The 15,864-nt window shown below is 61.3% G+C and overlaps 1 protein-coding gene across 4 annotated transcripts; it reads left to right on the top strand.

The window, feature by feature from the left end:
- Positions 1–1,156: 1,156 nt before the first annotated feature.
- LOC121166870 (zinc finger protein neuro-d4) lies at positions 1,157–14,468 on the top strand. 4 transcript variants are annotated; one of them, XM_040996182.1, is made up of 12 exons: positions 1,157–1,293; positions 7,644–7,804; positions 7,906–8,013; positions 9,257–9,384; positions 9,855–9,944; positions 10,500–10,578; positions 10,792–10,923; positions 11,714–11,764; positions 11,849–11,968; positions 12,570–12,682; positions 13,159–13,240; positions 13,336–14,468. In XM_040996182.1, the coding sequence occupies exons 1-12, from the start codon at positions 1,262–1,264 to the stop codon at positions 13,404–13,406; spliced, it is 1,167 nt and encodes a 388-aa protein (XP_040852116.1). In that variant the 5' UTR covers positions 1,157–1,261; the 3' UTR covers positions 13,407–14,468. The 4 variants fall into 4 exon arrangements, with proteins under 4 accessions (XP_040852116.1, XP_040852118.1, XP_040852117.1 ...); XM_040996183.1 differs by lacking the exon at positions 1,157–1,293 and adding an exon at positions 6,292–6,400; XM_040996181.1 differs by lacking the exon at positions 1,157–1,293 and adding an exon at positions 6,292–6,400 and having other exon boundaries at positions 13,129–13,240.
- Positions 14,469–15,864: the final 1,396 nt, after the last annotated feature.

The raw sequence follows: 15,864 nt of genomic DNA, 5'->3' as shown, positions 1-15,864 counted from the left end.
AGGCTGGCATGGCTGGAGTACCACAAGCCAAGTGGAGGAGGGCTAGAAAGACAATGGGTATGGCAGAGGATTTCGCATCAGGCCAGGGGGGTGAAAGCAGCCAGTGGAGACTTGGAGCCAGGGATAGCTGCCTGGCCACTGTGGGTGGGAAACCAGCAACTCATGGACAGTGATGGACAGGGACGGGGTGAGGCCGCGATATGGAGAAGAGTGGGTGGCACCTGGATGTGTCCTGTGAATTGCAGGAAAGAACAGGATGTGCTGGTGGGTTTGGGGCATGGGTGTGGGCGTGAAGACACAGAGGAGTGGCCAGAATGAGTAACTGCACTTACTGTACAACTGCCCACAAGGCCCTAAGAAGACATGTCCCTTGCTCTCTCCCCAGCCTGCTCCAGACACATCATCTGACCTGGGTCCCAGCTCGGGTTCTGCACAGCAGGCTCCCTCGGGGCTGCACACCCTTCCCTTTGCCATGGACGGCTGGCAACGCTTGGGTCTCAACTTTAATGTCACCTCCTCCGTGCAGCCACACCTTCTTCAACTCCATCTGCTCACATTTTCCTTTATAGCGCTCGCCCTTCGCCGAAAGGAGCCTGTCTATTCTTTGCTCAGCCGGCTGCGCTCGAATAGCAGCTCCCTGAGAGCAGCGGGTCACCGCCGTGGTCCCAAGTGCCCAGCACGTGCCTAGCAAGTGAACAAAGACATGCGACAAGTCTCTACATTGCAATCGACTGACTGATCATGGAAAGACCCCCTTCTTGCCCTTAGATAAGCAGGCTCAGACCCGAGCACACGGCAGACTCCGGAGAGCACCCCAGGGTCTGGGAAGATTCCCAACCACCTGCTTCCGCGCCCACGGGGCCTGGAGAAGGGAGAGCCCCATCTGGGAACACAGCACCCCAACGCACTGGGAGAGGATGCTCCGGGGAGGAGGGTGTCAGGGGGACAAGGAGCCCCACCCTGTATCCCGAGCAGCCAATGGGCGCGCGGTCCTCCTGACGCCCCCTGGGACGTGTAGTCCGGGCAGGGGCGCCCTCGGGCGCAGCCGAGCACCCCCAGACTCCACGTCCCGTGGTGCGCCGGGAGGCGCGGGGATTGGCTGAGCCCCGCCCCCGGCCCGCCCCGCTCCGCTCGCGCCGCAGCCCCAAGAATGAATGAAATCGTAGCGCGCTGGGCGGCAGAGCGGGCGGCGCAGGCCGGGCAGGGCCCGCGCGCGGCGGCAGCAGCGCCCCGGGCCGGAGGCGGCCCCGCAGAGCGGGCCATGGCTACGGCCATTCAGAACCCGCTCAAGTCGTGAGTGTCCCCGCCGTGCGGACCCCCCAGCCCCACCCAGTCCAGAGGCCCCGCAGCCCCGGCCCTGCCTCCATCCTCCCGGGGGAGGGATGGAGAGGGAGGGGGTGGAGGAATGGGGACCCCCCCCCTCTCCAGCGCGCCCGCCCCACGCCCCCGGGGACTGCCACCCTTTGCCGCCCCTCCTTGGGGGGCGCTGGGGACGGGAGCCCCTCCCGGGTCGTGGGGGCGCCTCTTCTTTGTCGCTGTCAGTGAAGGAATGTGGCGCGGGAGGCCGCCTCCCCACCCAGTGTGGGGGTCGGGGCTGGCCTCCCCTCCTCCGTCTCCTCCCCGATGTCCTGCAGGAGTGGTGGTGGTGGGGGGGCGTTGGGCCTGCCTGGGGAGTCGGGGCTGGAAGCCCCCAAGTCCGGACCGACCCCTCTCCTCTCCTCCCACCCTCTCTGGTCCCCTGCTCCGCTTTCTCGTGGGACCCAGGCCCTCACGGCCGCAGGTGGCCGCTCCCCTCGCCCTGCCCGGGGTCTCTAGCACCCAGCAGCCCCGACGCCCCGGCCGGCTGGGGCCACGGCTGCCCTCGGCTCCTCGAGCCCCCCGGGGAGGGCCGCGTCTCGAGGGATTCCCTGCCTCTCCCACGTCCCTCCTCTTCCTCCTCCGGGCGGCTCCGGAGCTCCCGCTGCCTTCGTCCTGGGCTCCGGGATGTCGGGGTCTGAGCCGGGCTCCTCCCGCTCTCCCAGCTCTCCGTCAGCCCCCATGCGCAGCCCTGGCCCCGTCCACCTCTCCCCTTCCCTGGACTTTCCTCTCCAGGATCCTGGAGTCCCGGGTCCCTGCGCTCCCCACCCCCTTTCCCGGGCGCTGACAGCCGCTCCGAGTGACAGACGCGCGGCCGCTGCCGCCCTCCCCTCCCCCTCCGCGGGCCGGGCGGAGGAGGAGGAGGAGGAGGAGGAGGAGGAGGAAGAGGGCGAGCGCCAGCGGCGCCGCACAAAGGGGTTGGGGCTACCTCTCCCACCCTTCCCCCAGCCCCCAGCGCTGGCCGCCTTGACCTTGACCATGGAGACCTGGTGTGGGTCCCCCGCCCCGCCCAAGGAGAAGGACTGTGGCTGATGGCTGGACCCCTGGCACCCCAGTTGTGCGTGCCTGGTTCCTGGGGTGGGGGCGTGAGTTGGGAGAGTAGGATGTGTGTGTAGGGGCTGGGAATTGGAGCTTGCGCCTACACGTGTGACTCTGAGCCCAGGGCAGGCAGGGGGTGTCTGCGAGTGAGAGCTAGTGCATGGGGGGAAGTGAGTGACACCCCCGGTCCCCTTCTTGGCCCTAAGCGGCACACAGAGGCAGCCACCAGTTCTGTGGGGGACACCCAGGACTGGCTGCTGAGCAGGCTGTGGAATCCGTGGGCACTGAGGGGCTCTCTCTAGGTCCCTGGCTCAGATCCCCTCAGGATGTGTGCCACTCCTTGCAAGTGCTGGTTTGGGGGGTCAGGGTCAGCTGCAGTGGGCGTGCCAGGGAGCCGCCTACCGTGTGTGTGTGTGTGTGTGTGTGTGTGTGTGTGTGTGTGTGGTGTTCGCCGGATCCTGGAAGGGCAGTCACCTCTTTGGAGAGCGTGCAGCCCTGGGCTTAAGCCCTTCACAGCCTCGTGGGGCGCCCCAGTGCTGCCCGGTGCTGCCCGTGCTGGTCAGGGAGGCTGAGGCGAGGCTTACCTAGGCGATAACTGGGAGCTCCTGTGTGTAGGAGACAGGGGCCTGCAAGAGTGGCCAAGGTCAAGCAGGAGTAACACTTGCTAAGGGTCAACTTAGGTCTGTGGGTTCAATTCCTGCTGGCGGATGGGACCCTCTGGCGAAGGGGTGCTGCGTCTACACCCAGGATCTACTGAAGCAAAGTGGGTGTCCTGGGGTGGGTGTGGGGCAGGGATGGAGAACCTGTGGCTAGAGGAAGTATCTGAGAGGGGGAAGGGGAGGGAAAGGGAGGGTGTGGGCAGGGAAAGGTGGCCAAGTGTCAGGCTGAGCCTGAGTGTGGGGGTGGCGAGGCAGGCAAGTGTTGGGTGACCACTGGAGGAGAGTGAGCCGAGGGTGCCAGTGTGTCCCGCTGAGCACTCTTGGCCCCCCTCCTTTTGGGGGATGGGAGATGGGCGGGTCACGGCCTTACCTGGCTCAGATGGAGCTGTGGAAGGGGCCAGGACTGGAGGGGTGTGCACGCGCGCAGGTGGCCACGAGTGACTCTCGAGCGAGAGTGGGGAATCCATTGACAAAGGAGGTGACCGCTCGCAGGTCTTGGCTGTGGGCAGGAGCGCCCCTTGGTGGGCACTGCGTTTGTGGGCTTGTTCGTTTCCCTTAGCCACTGGCACCAGGGTGTGTGTGTGAGTGTATGCCCACGGCTCAGCTCATCCTGTGCGGATTCCTTAGGGTTGATTCAATGGGGATGCTCCTCTGAGCGACTGAGTCAAACAGTCCCCAAGGGCTGTGGGTGTGGAAGGCCACCTCTGGATGTTCATTCTTGCCTGAAACACAGGTCCCGAAATGGCATTAACTCAGGGGAGAGCGGTGCAGGATGTGGGCTTGCTCAGTGGACTGGCTCTTTAAGTATTTGTTGAGCACCTACTATGTGCAGGCTTTTTTTTTTTTTTTAGATTTCTTTAATTTTTATCAGAAAGTCAGATATACAGAAAGGAGGACAGACAGAGAGGAATATCTTTGGTCCATTGATTCACTCCCCAAGCGGCTGCAACAGCTGGAGCTGTGCCGATGTGAAGCTAGGAGCCAGGAACTTCTAGGTCTCCCACACAGGTGCAGGGTCCCAAGGCTTTGGGCCGTCCTCGACTGCTTTTCCAGGCCACAGGCAGGGAGCTGGATGGAAAGTGAGGCCACCGGTATGCGAACTGGTGCCTGGCGATGTGGCCTAGTGGCTAAAGTCCTTGCTTTGAATGTTCCAGGATCCCATATGGGTGCCGGTTCTAGTCCTGGCAGCTCCACTTCCCATCCACCTCCCTGCTTGTGGCCTGGGAAAGCAGTCAAGGATGGCTTGAAGCCTTGGGACCTTGCACCCGAGCGGGAGACCTAGAAGAAGTTCCTGGCTCCTGGCTTTGGATCGGCGCAGCACCGGCTGTTACACTCACTTGGGGAGAGAATCAACAGAATCAACCTTCTGGTCTCTCACCTGGGTGGCCACCCTCCATTGCCCTCCCAGGTGTGTCAGCCGCAGAGGCCTGGAGCAGGAGCAGATGAGCGGGCACTTCCGGTATGAGATGCTCGTGGCACAAGTGGCGGCCTGACCCATTCCACCACAGTGCTGGCCTCTGCCATGTCACTTCACGGTGTTTGTCAGGTCCTCTTAACACAGTCAACGTACGGGATACTTGCTACCTGCCAGGCACTAAGAGAGGCAGAGGGGGCAGAGAGAGAGAGATGGCATAGAAGTCACTTTATTATTATTTATTTTCCTATTGGAAAGCCAGATTTATGGAGAGAAGGAGAGACAAAGAGAACAATCTGTCTGCTGGTTCACTCCTCAAGTGGCCACAACCGCCAGAGCTGAGCTGATCTGAAGCCAGGAGCCAGGAGCTTCTTCTAGGTCTCCCACACGGGTGCAGGGTCCTTTTCTGCTTTCCCAGGCCACAAGCAGAGAGCTGGATGGGAAGTGGAGCAGGCGAAACACGAACCAGTACCCATATGAGATCCTGGTGCTTGCATGGGGAGGGTTGGCAACTGAGCCAATGTGCTGGGCCCTAAATATGTTTCTTTCTTTTCTTTTCTTTCTTTCTTTCTTTCTTCTTTTTTTTTTTTTTTAATAAATTAGGACCCACTGCAGTAGCCTGGTAGCTAAAGTCCTCACCTTGCACGTGCTGAAATCCCATATGGGCACCGGTTCTAATCCCAGTGGCCCCACTTCCCATCCAGCCCGTGGCCCGGGAAAGCAGTCAAGGACGGCCCAAAGCCTTGGGACCCTGCACCCACCTGGGAGACCTGGCAGAAGTTTCTGGCTTCTGGCTCCAGATTGGCTCAGCTCCAGCCGTTGCACTCACTTGGGGAGTGAACCATCAGAGGAAAGATCTTCCTCTCTGTCTCTCCTTTCTGTATATCTGCCTTTCCAAAATAAATAAATAAGCAAATGAATAAGTAAATAAATAAATCTTTAAAAAATATAGAATGAATTTATTCATATTTAAGAGAGAGAGGGAGACAGATCTGGAGGGGTCTTTCATCTGCTGATTTCTGCCCCAAAGGCCTGAAACAGCTGGATCCGCGCAGGCGGAAGCCATAAGCCCCAATGCAGGGCTCCCACGCGGGTGTCAGGGACCCACACGCCTCAGGTGTGTACACACCTGCCACCCCTGCCCTGCTGTTTCCCAGGCTGTGCGTTAGCAGGAAGCTCTGGGGGAACCGGCCAGGACTTGGACGCGTGAGTCCCACAGGGGCATGGGATGGGGGCGCGGGCGGCACGCGTGGTATCTTACCTGCTGCCAGACTCCTGCCTCCATCACGTCTCACTCAGAACCCCTCTGGGTTGATTCCTCGCGTCCCCACATCCACCCAAGGCCAGCAGGAGGTGTGGTCGCGACCCCCATCCTGAGCAGGGGTAGAGGACGGGTGTCCGTGAGTGGCTGGGGGAGGAAGTGTCCCCACGTGGGACGGGATGGGGTTGTCTGGGGCTGCTTGGGGTAGGGGTACGCGGCGTCTGGGGCCGCTCGCTTCAGGGCGGGCATGTGGGGAAGTCCACTTGGCAACTCTGAGGAAGCGCTGAGGTACCGCCGGGTGTGGGAGAGTGTGCGCGCGGATGTGTGTGTGAGCCGCCTGGAACCCGCGAGGTGCGAGCCGGGTGTGCACGTGACACGGGGACGCGTGTCTGAGGCAGCGTGGGTGAGCCAAGGCGCGCGCTCCGTGCGCCCCGCAGCGTGCGCCCCCTTCCCCGTGCAGGGTGGGAGGTGGGACTACAACTCCCAGCATGATCGGCGTGGGCCCGCCCCGCCGCTCTGATTGGCCGTGGCCCGCGTGCTCCCGCCCCCCGGGAATGAATGGATGGGCGGCCTCAGCGCCCGCCCGACCGCTGGGAGGACCGACCCGGCGGGGACCTGCTGGGGGCAGGACCCGGGGAGCAAGATGGCCACGGTCATCCCCGGCCCCCTGAGGTGGTGCGGGCTGGCGGGAGGCGCGGGCGCACGCGCGCCTGTGTGTGTCTGTGTGTTGGGGGCGGCTGGGAGTGGGGCCGAGGGGGTGTCCGGGGGGCTGTCACGGTGTGCGGGGGTGCGAGTGTGTGTGTGTGTGTGTGTGTGTGTTGCTGTGGGTCTCCGGCAAGAATGGTGCCCGACGCGCGGCTTCTGCACGGGCGCGGGGAGGGCGCGGGTGGACTCCAGGGCCTGTTGGGGAAAGGGGTCATCTTCCCCGCTTCGAGGCCCCCGGGGTTTGGGAGAGAGGGGGACAGCCTGGAAATGGGGGTGCCTTTGGTAAACTCGGGAGAAGCCCACACTACCTTTGTCTTGGGGTGTGTAAGTGTGTGTGGGAGAGTTGCATTCCCCGTGTGCGTGTTCTCTGCTGTGTGTTTGATTGCTTTTATTCTGGGTTAGCTATCTTGGGAGATTTGGGTCTTTGCCTGTGTGTCCAGTGGCCTGGGTATTGCTGTGGGCATGCCTGCACTTTCCCGGAAATTGTTGCATGGATACTGGTGGATGTGATGGGTGAGTGTGTCTGCCTGTGTGATATTTTAGATACCTGACTTCTATGTGTATATGCCGTGCACCATGCATGTGTGTGATGTGTGTATACCTGTGTGAATACCTGTGGTCTCTTTGTATTGTGTGTGTGTGTGTGTGTGTGTGTGATTGGCGTGTCTTTGGATGCTGTGGGTAAGCGTCTGAATAATTTGGTTTTGCAGTCTCTTGATGTTTGTGCATCTGGGTCTGTGACTGCATGTGTAAGTGTGTGTGCACGCACACACACGTGGAGTGGTATAGTCTGTTCCTTATGGGGAACCTTTGTGGGTGATGTGTTTGTGTTGGGGATACCTGTCATGTGTTGGGGTGTGAATCCCGGCACCAGGTCACTTGGGGCGTGTGTCTCTCAGGAGACGCTTGTGTGTGCACGTGTGCCGTCGGCTTCTCCTTTGTGAGTGTGGGCTGTGTCTGTCTTTGTGTGTGAAGCCCCTGTGGTGCGTTCACGTGTGGATGGGTCCCGTGTCATTTAATGTTTTTTTGTCTGTTTCAGTATCTTGGGTATGTCCTCCTTAGCTGCACCCCTTGCTTGAGCCCCAAATTGGCGGGCGGGGGAGGAGCTCTCGGCACTGTCCCCCCTTCCCACACTGGGTCCAGCAGGGCCGGGATCGGGGTGGCCCATGGCTCCCGCGGCTCACATCCACCCGCCGGTTCCCGCCCGCAGCCTCGGGGAGGATTTCTACCGCGAGGCCATTGAGCACTGCCGCAGCTACAACGCGCGCCTGTGCGCCGAGCGCAGCCTGCGCCTGCCCTTCCTCGACTCGCAGACCGGCGTGGCCCAGAACAACTGCTACATCTGGATGGAGAAGACCCACCGCGGGCCCGGTACGGGTTCACGCTCGCCGCCAGCCACCGCGGCTGCCGGGAGGGCGCGCTGGGGCGGGGCGGCGGCTTTGGGCAGCATTCTTACTCTCCGTCTCGCCCAGGTTTGGCTCCGGGACAGATCTACACGTACCCGGCCCGCTGCTGGAGGAAAAAGCGGAGACTCAGTATCCTGGAGGACCCGCGGCTCCGGCCCTGCGAATACAAGATCGGTGCGTGCAGCTGAGCGGGACCCTGCACCTGTGGGTCTCCCCTCCCTCCCAGGCTGTGTCCCCCAGGGAGCCCCCCGCACAGTGTGTGTCTAAGCGCCCTGTGCTGCTGCTTCTAGCCTGGGTGGTGTGTTGGCAGCATCCTGCCTTGTCTTTCCCAGATTCTACAGTTTGCTCTGGGTCACTGAGTTTCCACAGGAGGGCCCAGCTGGGCCGGGGGGCATGACTGTAGATATGTGTGCCAAGGTAGGTGTGGCCTGCCAGCTGGCAGCCACCTGTCTGGTTGCCTTTCTCCTTGGTCAGCCCACGGTTTGCTCCCGATGCTTTGTACCTGTAGCTGAGCCCAGGTGTTTCCAGGTGCATTTGGAAGCCTCTTCTGACGTGTGTGTGTGTGTGTGTGTGTGTGTGAGCGAGCGCCTGGCTGACCAAGCCTTCAGCCTTCTTCTACCCCAGGCGTGTCCGGGTGCTGTGGGGTACCTGGGGGTTTCTGGCACAGCGGGCATCTTACTGCCCAGGTGTGCTAGCCCATCAGTGTCTGGATGAATGTCTAGACATGTCAATGTTGCTGGTGGCTTTTTCCCGTCCTGGGGCACCCACAGGTGTGGGAGTGGACAGGAGAGCTGCAGTGGCCTCCAGTGGGCATCTGAGAGATCTGGAGGGCTCTCAGTATCTCCCGTGTGTGTGTGTGTGTGTGTACGCACAGGTGTGTGCATATGTGTGTGTGTGCATGCCTGTGTCTTCATCCAATGATCACCCGGGGGTGCCCAGATTCCCATAGAGTCTGGCTGCCCATGATACACCCAGGTACACTCATGTGGGTGTACCTGCTGGCCTGTTTCCCATGGCATCCCAAGGCCGGATATTTCTCCCACAAGTGTCCTGGGTCTCTGAATCTTTGGGTGTTTGCTGTCTTTGGTCTGCTGGTGCCACTTCCTTTGTGAGATTGTCCGAGATGCTCATGTCTCTCTTTGCTGTGTTTCCTGGTGTGGTGTGGGGGTATCTAGCACGTGTCTGGAGTCTGCCCTTGGGGTGGAGCTAGGCATTTGGCAGAGTCTGGCTGGGTGTGTCTGATGGTCTGTGTGTTGTGTGAGGGTTTCTGGGTGTATGCAAGGTCCTGGCTGTGCTTGCACCGCAGTGGGACCAGGTGGACGGCAGCGCGGCCAGGGGCTAGGCATCCCTGCCTGGAGTGGGGCAGCTTTGGGCTTGCGAAGCCAGTGCCCTGCTGACCCCATGGCCTTGTCCCCAGACTGTGAGGCACCCCTTAAGAAGGAAGGCAGCCTCCCAGAAGGGCCGGTGCTCGAGGCGCTGCTGTGTGCTGAGACGGGGGAGAAGAAGATGGAGCTGAAGGAGGAAGAGGCCATTCTGGACTGTCAGGTGGGTCCCGCCTGGCTGTGTCCCACACACCAGCTCCTTGCTCAGAAGCTTCCCGGTGTAGCCCCGTCTCTGCACAACCAGACTCCTCCCTTTTTTCTGAAAAAAATATTGATTTAAACTTTACTTAATGAGAGAGAGAGAGAGAGGGAGAGAGATCTTGTGCATGCCAAATGCTGCCACAGTTGGCACTGGGCCAGGCTGAACTCCCGAGGCCAGAATGCCATCCAGGTTCCGCACATGGGTGGCAGGGGCCCTAGCACCCTTGCCCATTGTGCCTGCTGTCTGTTCGGGCACCCATCTGCACTGAGATGGAACTGGAAGCAGGGCCAGGTGCTCTGGCCTGGGATGTGGGAGTCCAAATGCCCACCCAAGACCTCCTCCTCATCTTGGAGGCCCCAGGCCTCCCTCCCCTCATGCCCTGCTCCGGGCCGAGCTCCTCCCAGCCAGCCAGTCTACCTCCCGTTGCTCAGAAACAGCAGCTGCTTGAGTTCCCGCACGATCTGGACGTGGAGGACCTGGAGGATGACCTGCCTAGGAGGAAGAACAGGACCAAGGGAAAGGTATTGCCATCATGTCTGTGCCCTGCGGCCCCTCGCCCATCATGGCTGTGCCCTGTGGGCCCCTGTGCCTCGGTTCGCCTGTGCCTTGTGGCTACTGTACCTCATGGCCCATGCGCCCTTATTGTGCCTGTGCCCCTGCAGCCCTGTTGCCCCAGCACCCCATAGCCCCTTGCCCCTGCCACACTGTGCCCTGTGGTCCCTGAGCCCTGTCGCTCCTTGACCCCTTGCCCATTGTGCCTGTGGGCCCCTGAGCCCCGTGGCATGGTCTAGTGACCAAGTCAGCCCAGCACTTAGCCCCGGCCTCAGACCTGACCTTGTCCAATCCCTGAACAGCCTCAAGGAACCAGGGCTGTGAGACTCTTGACAGACTAGGAAATGGAGGCCCGTGTCCATGGAGGTGAAGTCATTTGTAGAGATTGTCCGGCTGGCCAATTAGGACTGTCTTCATGCCCCAGACAGGTCCCAGGCCCAAAGCTAGGATGTTCTGCCCAACCTCAGTGTGCCTTGCAAGTCACGGCAATGAAACTGTCTGTTCACGCATGACTGTGTCCCCAGGCATATGGCATCGGGGGGCTCCGGAAACGCCAGGACACCGCTTCCCTGGAGGACCGAGACAAGCCGTATGTCTGTGATAGTGAGTCCTGAAGAGGGGGAAGAGAGGCAGGGGGGCCTGAGACCTCTGCCCCTATGGTGCTCTCCCTCCTGGTCCCCGATAGTGGGGGAAGCTTGAGCCTGGGACAGAGTTGGGGGTGGGGGAGGGAGGTGAGGTGTGATCTTGGAGGCCAGGGTAGAGGTGGTGGTATGGAGGCTGGGCTGACCGGGACCCTCCCCATGGCTTGCTCTCCAGTCTGTGGGAAGCGGTATAAGAACCGGCCAGGGCTCAGCTACCACTACACCCATACTCACCTGGCTGAGGAGGAGGGGGAGGAGAACGCTGAGCGCCACGCCCTGCCCTTCCACCGGAAAAACAACCACAAACGTGAGCAGGCGGCCGGCCAGGTGGAGGCGGGGAGCAGGCGGGGGGGGGGGTCCTGCGAGTAGAAGCAGGGGGTGGGGGGGGGCACAGGAGACATTTCTGGAAAATCTCCAGCGCTGTGGCTCCCTCCCCCCACCGACCGTGGGGATGCTGGCTCCGGGGTTGCCATGGCAACCAACCATCTCTCCTTCGCTCCCGGCCGGCCGGGCGTAATATTTCTGGGACTGATTTATTGTTTCAATTAGAGCTTGGGGTTGGGGTGGGGGTGAGAGATGACTCCCCTCCCTCCCTACCTCCTTCCCCTTCCCCCACTTCCCTCCTTCACTGAGCTTAGGCCAAGGGGTAGGGGCTGTGGCCTGGGAGTCCTTGGCACCCGCCCCATGCCAACCCGGTGCCAGCCTGACAGCTGAGCGCTGGGGGAGGGGTAGAAACTGCCTCTTATCCATTCCCCAGGGATGGGGCGAGTGTCCTCAGCCCATCCCTGCGCTGCCCACAGCCGGCACCTGGCCAGGGACCTGGGCTGGGTGGGGGTGGTGGAAGGGTAAGGGCTTGGGTGGGCATTATCTGGTAGACAGTTTGTGGGGGAGGAGACAATGGCTCCTTTAAAGCCGTGCTTCCAGGTCTGCAGCCAATGAGCAGGACTGCTCAGTTGCCTGAGAAGGTGCGGGGAGGTCCCAGCCTGCGGCAGTTGCCCTCAGCCCACCCTGCCCCCAGCTGTAAGGCTGAGGCTGAGGCTGGGGGCTGGGCAGAACCTCTGGTGAGAACCCCTTTCTCTTTATGCCCCCACCCCTAGAGTTTTACAAAGAATTGGCCTGGGTCCCCGAGGCACAGAGGAAGCACACAGGTAGGCTGCCCTCGCTCCCCCTTCCGCAGCCACCTTTTCAGGGACACCTGCCGGGCCCCGCTAAGCCAGCCTGCTGTCTTTCAGCCAAGAAGGCACCTGACGGTACCGTCATCCCCAACGGCTACTGTGACTTCTGCCTGGGCGGCTCTAAGAAGACGGGGTGTCCAGAGGACCTCATCTCCTGCGCAGACTGTGGGCGGTCAGGTGACCCTCCCCCCTGAGATTCCGGGGGGGCCGCAGGCTGGGGGAGATGGACAGAGCGTGGTTGCTACACTTGGGAGAAAAGGACATCCTTGAGGGCACGGTGGGCAGCTGTGGGTGTCCACCCTGGGGCCATAGGTTGACTCACAAATGGACCAGCACTGCTGGAGCATCGGGTAGAATGAGTTTTTGGCTGCATGGAACCGAGGAGGTGTGGGGAAGGTGACCATGCCACCACGTTCCTGCGGTCGGTGGACGTGGTTGGCCGTTCTGCTGTGGGTAATGGAATGTGGCCGCCTCAGCGCGGTGGTTAACACACTGTGGTTGCCACGGTGTTGTGGGTGGTAGGAAAGTGGTTGCCACAGCACTGTGGGTAATGGAATGTGGTTGCCATGGTATTCAGGGAGCAGTGTGGTTGCCATGGCAGTGGGGTAGGACCTGGTGATGGCCACGGTACTGCTGCTTGCCATCCGTCCTCCTGTGTCTGGGCACTGAGGGCAGGGCAGGGTCATCCCCAAAACTCTTCCTCGTCCCCCGGTCCAGCGGGTGGACTGAGCCTCTCCAGGAGTCCAATAGCCTCCTAACTGCACCCCTGTCCCCCCAGGACACCCCTCGTGTTTACAGTTCACGGTGAACATGACAGCGGCCGTACGGACCTACCGCTGGCAGTGCATCGAATGCAAATCCTGCAGCCTGTGTGGCACCTCGGAGAATGACGTGAGTGTCCGGTGCCCTTCCCCTGGGCCCTTTCCCCGTGTTAGTGGACGTTAAACTGAGCCACCTGGCACTTTCTCCTCCACTGCTCCCCAACACCCACCGAGGTAGGTGCCCTTGTTCTCACTGCACAGTGGGGACCTGGAGCTCAGGAGGGGGAATGTGGCCTGCCCAAGGCTGCCCAGCGGGGACAGTGGCAGGGCTGGGATCTGAAGCCATGGCCTTCCTGGTACCTGAGCATCTGAGAGGACCGGGAAGCGGTTGCCTTAGAAACACAGGCGGCAGGTGTCTGCCTGGCAGCCCATGGGGCGTCCCGGCTTGGCCACGCAGTGCTTTGTCAAGGCCCTGAGAGCCCCTTCTCTAGTGAGGGACCACCTCCCCTAGCCCCCTGCTCTGCCGCACCCCTGCCCCAGGCCCCCCACCCCGGTTTCTGGTGCCCGTGCCCCCAGGGTGCCAGCTGGGCGGGTCTCACCCCCCAGGACCAGCTGCTGTTCTGTGATGACTGCGATCGGGGTTACCACATGTACTGCCTGAGCCCCCCCATGGCGGAACCTCCAGAAGGTGAGAAGAGGCAGGTGCCCATGGGGGTAGGCAGTGGGCAGGCGGCCTTCCTCCCCCTCCCTGGGCCTGACTCTGTCCTGTGGCTGCCCCCACAGGGAGCTGGAGCTGTCACCTCTGCCTTCGGCACCTGAAAGAGAAGGCCTCTGCCTACATCACTCTCACCTAGGCCTGGCCCTACCTCTTCTGGGCCTCCGGGCTGGTGCTTGACCGCCTGCCTCTCCGAGCTCCTCCACTCGCTCCCTTGCCACCCTCCTGGCCCACACTGCTAGGGACACAGGGTGATGCCTGAGGGGGGGCTGGGCCAACCCTCCCCTCTCTGCAAGTGGAATGTTGGCCCCTGTGGGTTGGGGGCCCCAGGGGGGCCCCTCTCCCTTCCTCCCTCCCTCCCCATCCCTTGGCAAATGGGCACCAGGAACTTTTACTCCCCTCAAAGCCATACCCCGCCTCTAGGCGGGCATGGGGGGTTGATGGATGCCAGCCAGGGCATGGACAGAGCCTTTTTCTAAAGAAAAAGACAAAAAAGTAAAAAAAAAAAAAAAAAAGAAATTAATATATACAGAGCCCTCTAAGGCCTGGCTGGAGGGAGGGGCACTGCTGAGCGCATCCACTGGGCACCCATCTCTTTGCCAGCCTCCTGCCTGGTACCCCTCCTCCCAGAGCTATCCCATCTCCCCACCCCAGGTGGGCACCATTCCCTTGCTGTGAGCAGGCCTGGCGGGCGTGGTCCCCACCCCTGCCCCTCCCGGTGCCCGCTGTGGATACTGCATGTGAACCTGGATTTTTTTGAACTCTGTTCCTGCCCCTCCTTGACAGTCCTGCCCTGTGCCCCCCCCAATGCCCAACAGGGCTGGTGGGTGGTACCCGGCGGCAGGGCAAGGGGGGGACCCTGCCCAGCGCTCGCTGGAATGAGAAGCACAGATTGCAACGGACTCGTTGTCTCCTCCTCCCTTGCCCCTCCTCTCCACCCGGCCAGGCCGGACTGCCCCTGCCACCCTCGCTGGCCACTTTGGCAACAGCGAGGGGGTGTGGTTGTTTCTTGTGGTTGTGTGTTTGTTGTTTGGGTTTAAAAAAAAAAGGGAAATTGAGACTACAAGAGGGGGAGGTGGTGGGCTCGGGGGCCCACCCCAGGAAGGCCCCTCCTTGTAAGAGAGTCTCCTAATTATTGCCTGCCTCTGCTGTGAATTAACTTGTTCTGTGTATTAAACTGGGCCTGGCCCCTCTGCCACGACTGCCCTGTTCTCCAGCCTGGTTCAGGGGTGTCACCAATAAGAGGGATATGGGGCTTTGCTGGGGGAGAAGCCACTGAGTTGGCCTCCATCTCCATCGCCTCCTTCCAGCCCGCCACCCCCACCCCAGCCCTCTCTGGCTTTGTCCCAGCTCCTCCCAGCCTTGCCGGAAAGGAGAAGGGGGATGGGGTGGAGGGGGCTCCCACCCAGCCAGCTGTGGTTGCCCTGGCAACAGGCTGCTGCTGCTGCAGCTGCAGCGGGAAGCAGCAAGGAGGGGAGGTGACTGGGGGCTGGGGAAGGGGCTGGGAAAGGGCCCTCCTGGGCTGGGGCGGAGTGAGGGTGCGGGTATTGAGGTGTCATTCTGGCTGGCCATCACCTGGGGCACCCTGGTCTGGAGGTGGGGCAGAGCAAAGACAGAAAAGTGTCAGGGCAAGCAGAAGGAAACATCTAGACATTGAGAGAAAGGACTAAGATGGGGGGGGGTTTATGTGGTGGGGAGTGTGCGAGAAGCAGGACACGGGAGGGATGAGGAGCGTCACCCAGCGATTGGGAGAAGCGGACAAAGAGAGGCAGAGCGCCAGGTAGGAGGAAGGGGAGAGACATGGTGATGAAGGGAGAGAGGAAATCACAGCAATAAAAAATGAGCAGCCACGCTGGCCAGCCGGGGTGAGGCAGGGGAGGGATGCATGAGGGGAGGCCTAGGCTCAGTCCAGAACTTAGGAGAGAGTGAGGGGGCCCATCTGGGGAGAGAAGGACAGACGAGAGAGGCAGGCACCGGGAATTGAGGGGAACAGCAGAAAAATCTGGAGAGAGCTGCCCGAGGAGGTATGAAGAGAATTGGGAGGGCCTGGGTGAGGAGAGGGCAGAGGCTGGGGGAGGGCCCAGCATGGGCAGAGGGAGTTGAAAACTGGGCCAAGATGGAGAAGGGCAGCCCAGGCGCGACCGGCGGCTGGCGTGTGCGAGCTGTGGGGTGTTGGAAGTGGCTGGTGTGGCTCCAGGGTGCCAGGAGAGGATGTGAGAACAGCTTGTTCTGAGGTTTCCCTCCTCCCTGCACTGGGTGGCTGGGTGGGTGGCGGCAGGGCTCAGGGATGGGGCCTCATGGGGGCGGAGACTGGGAGAGTGGCAAGAGTGCTTGAAAATTTTTAAGAGACCTGGGAATGGTGGGTTCTCCTCTTTGAAATAAAATCCCCAAGCCTTTTGGAAAAAAAAAAAAAAATTTGGCCAGGAGGGTCTGAGTCAGAGGCAGTGGTTACAAGCTCCATGATGGAAAACTGAGAGACAGGTACCTGTGTGAGGCAGGTCAGACCCCTATGCCTGGCCGGCCTTGGCCCTGGGGGCTCCACATGGAATTCCCGGATCTGAAATCACAGAACCTCAAGTCCTGGCTGGACTCCTGAG

This window comes from Ochotona curzoniae, unplaced genomic scaffold (genome assembly GCF_017591425.1).
Source record: "Ochotona curzoniae isolate NIBS_2020 unplaced genomic scaffold, NIBS_Ocur_1.0 patch258, whole genome shotgun sequence".
NCBI classification, from domain to species: domain Eukaryota; kingdom Metazoa; phylum Chordata; class Mammalia; order Lagomorpha; family Ochotonidae; genus Ochotona; species Ochotona curzoniae.
The sequence above is the reverse complement of the archived record's forward strand: the minus strand, read 5'-3'. Positions and strand labels throughout refer to the sequence as shown.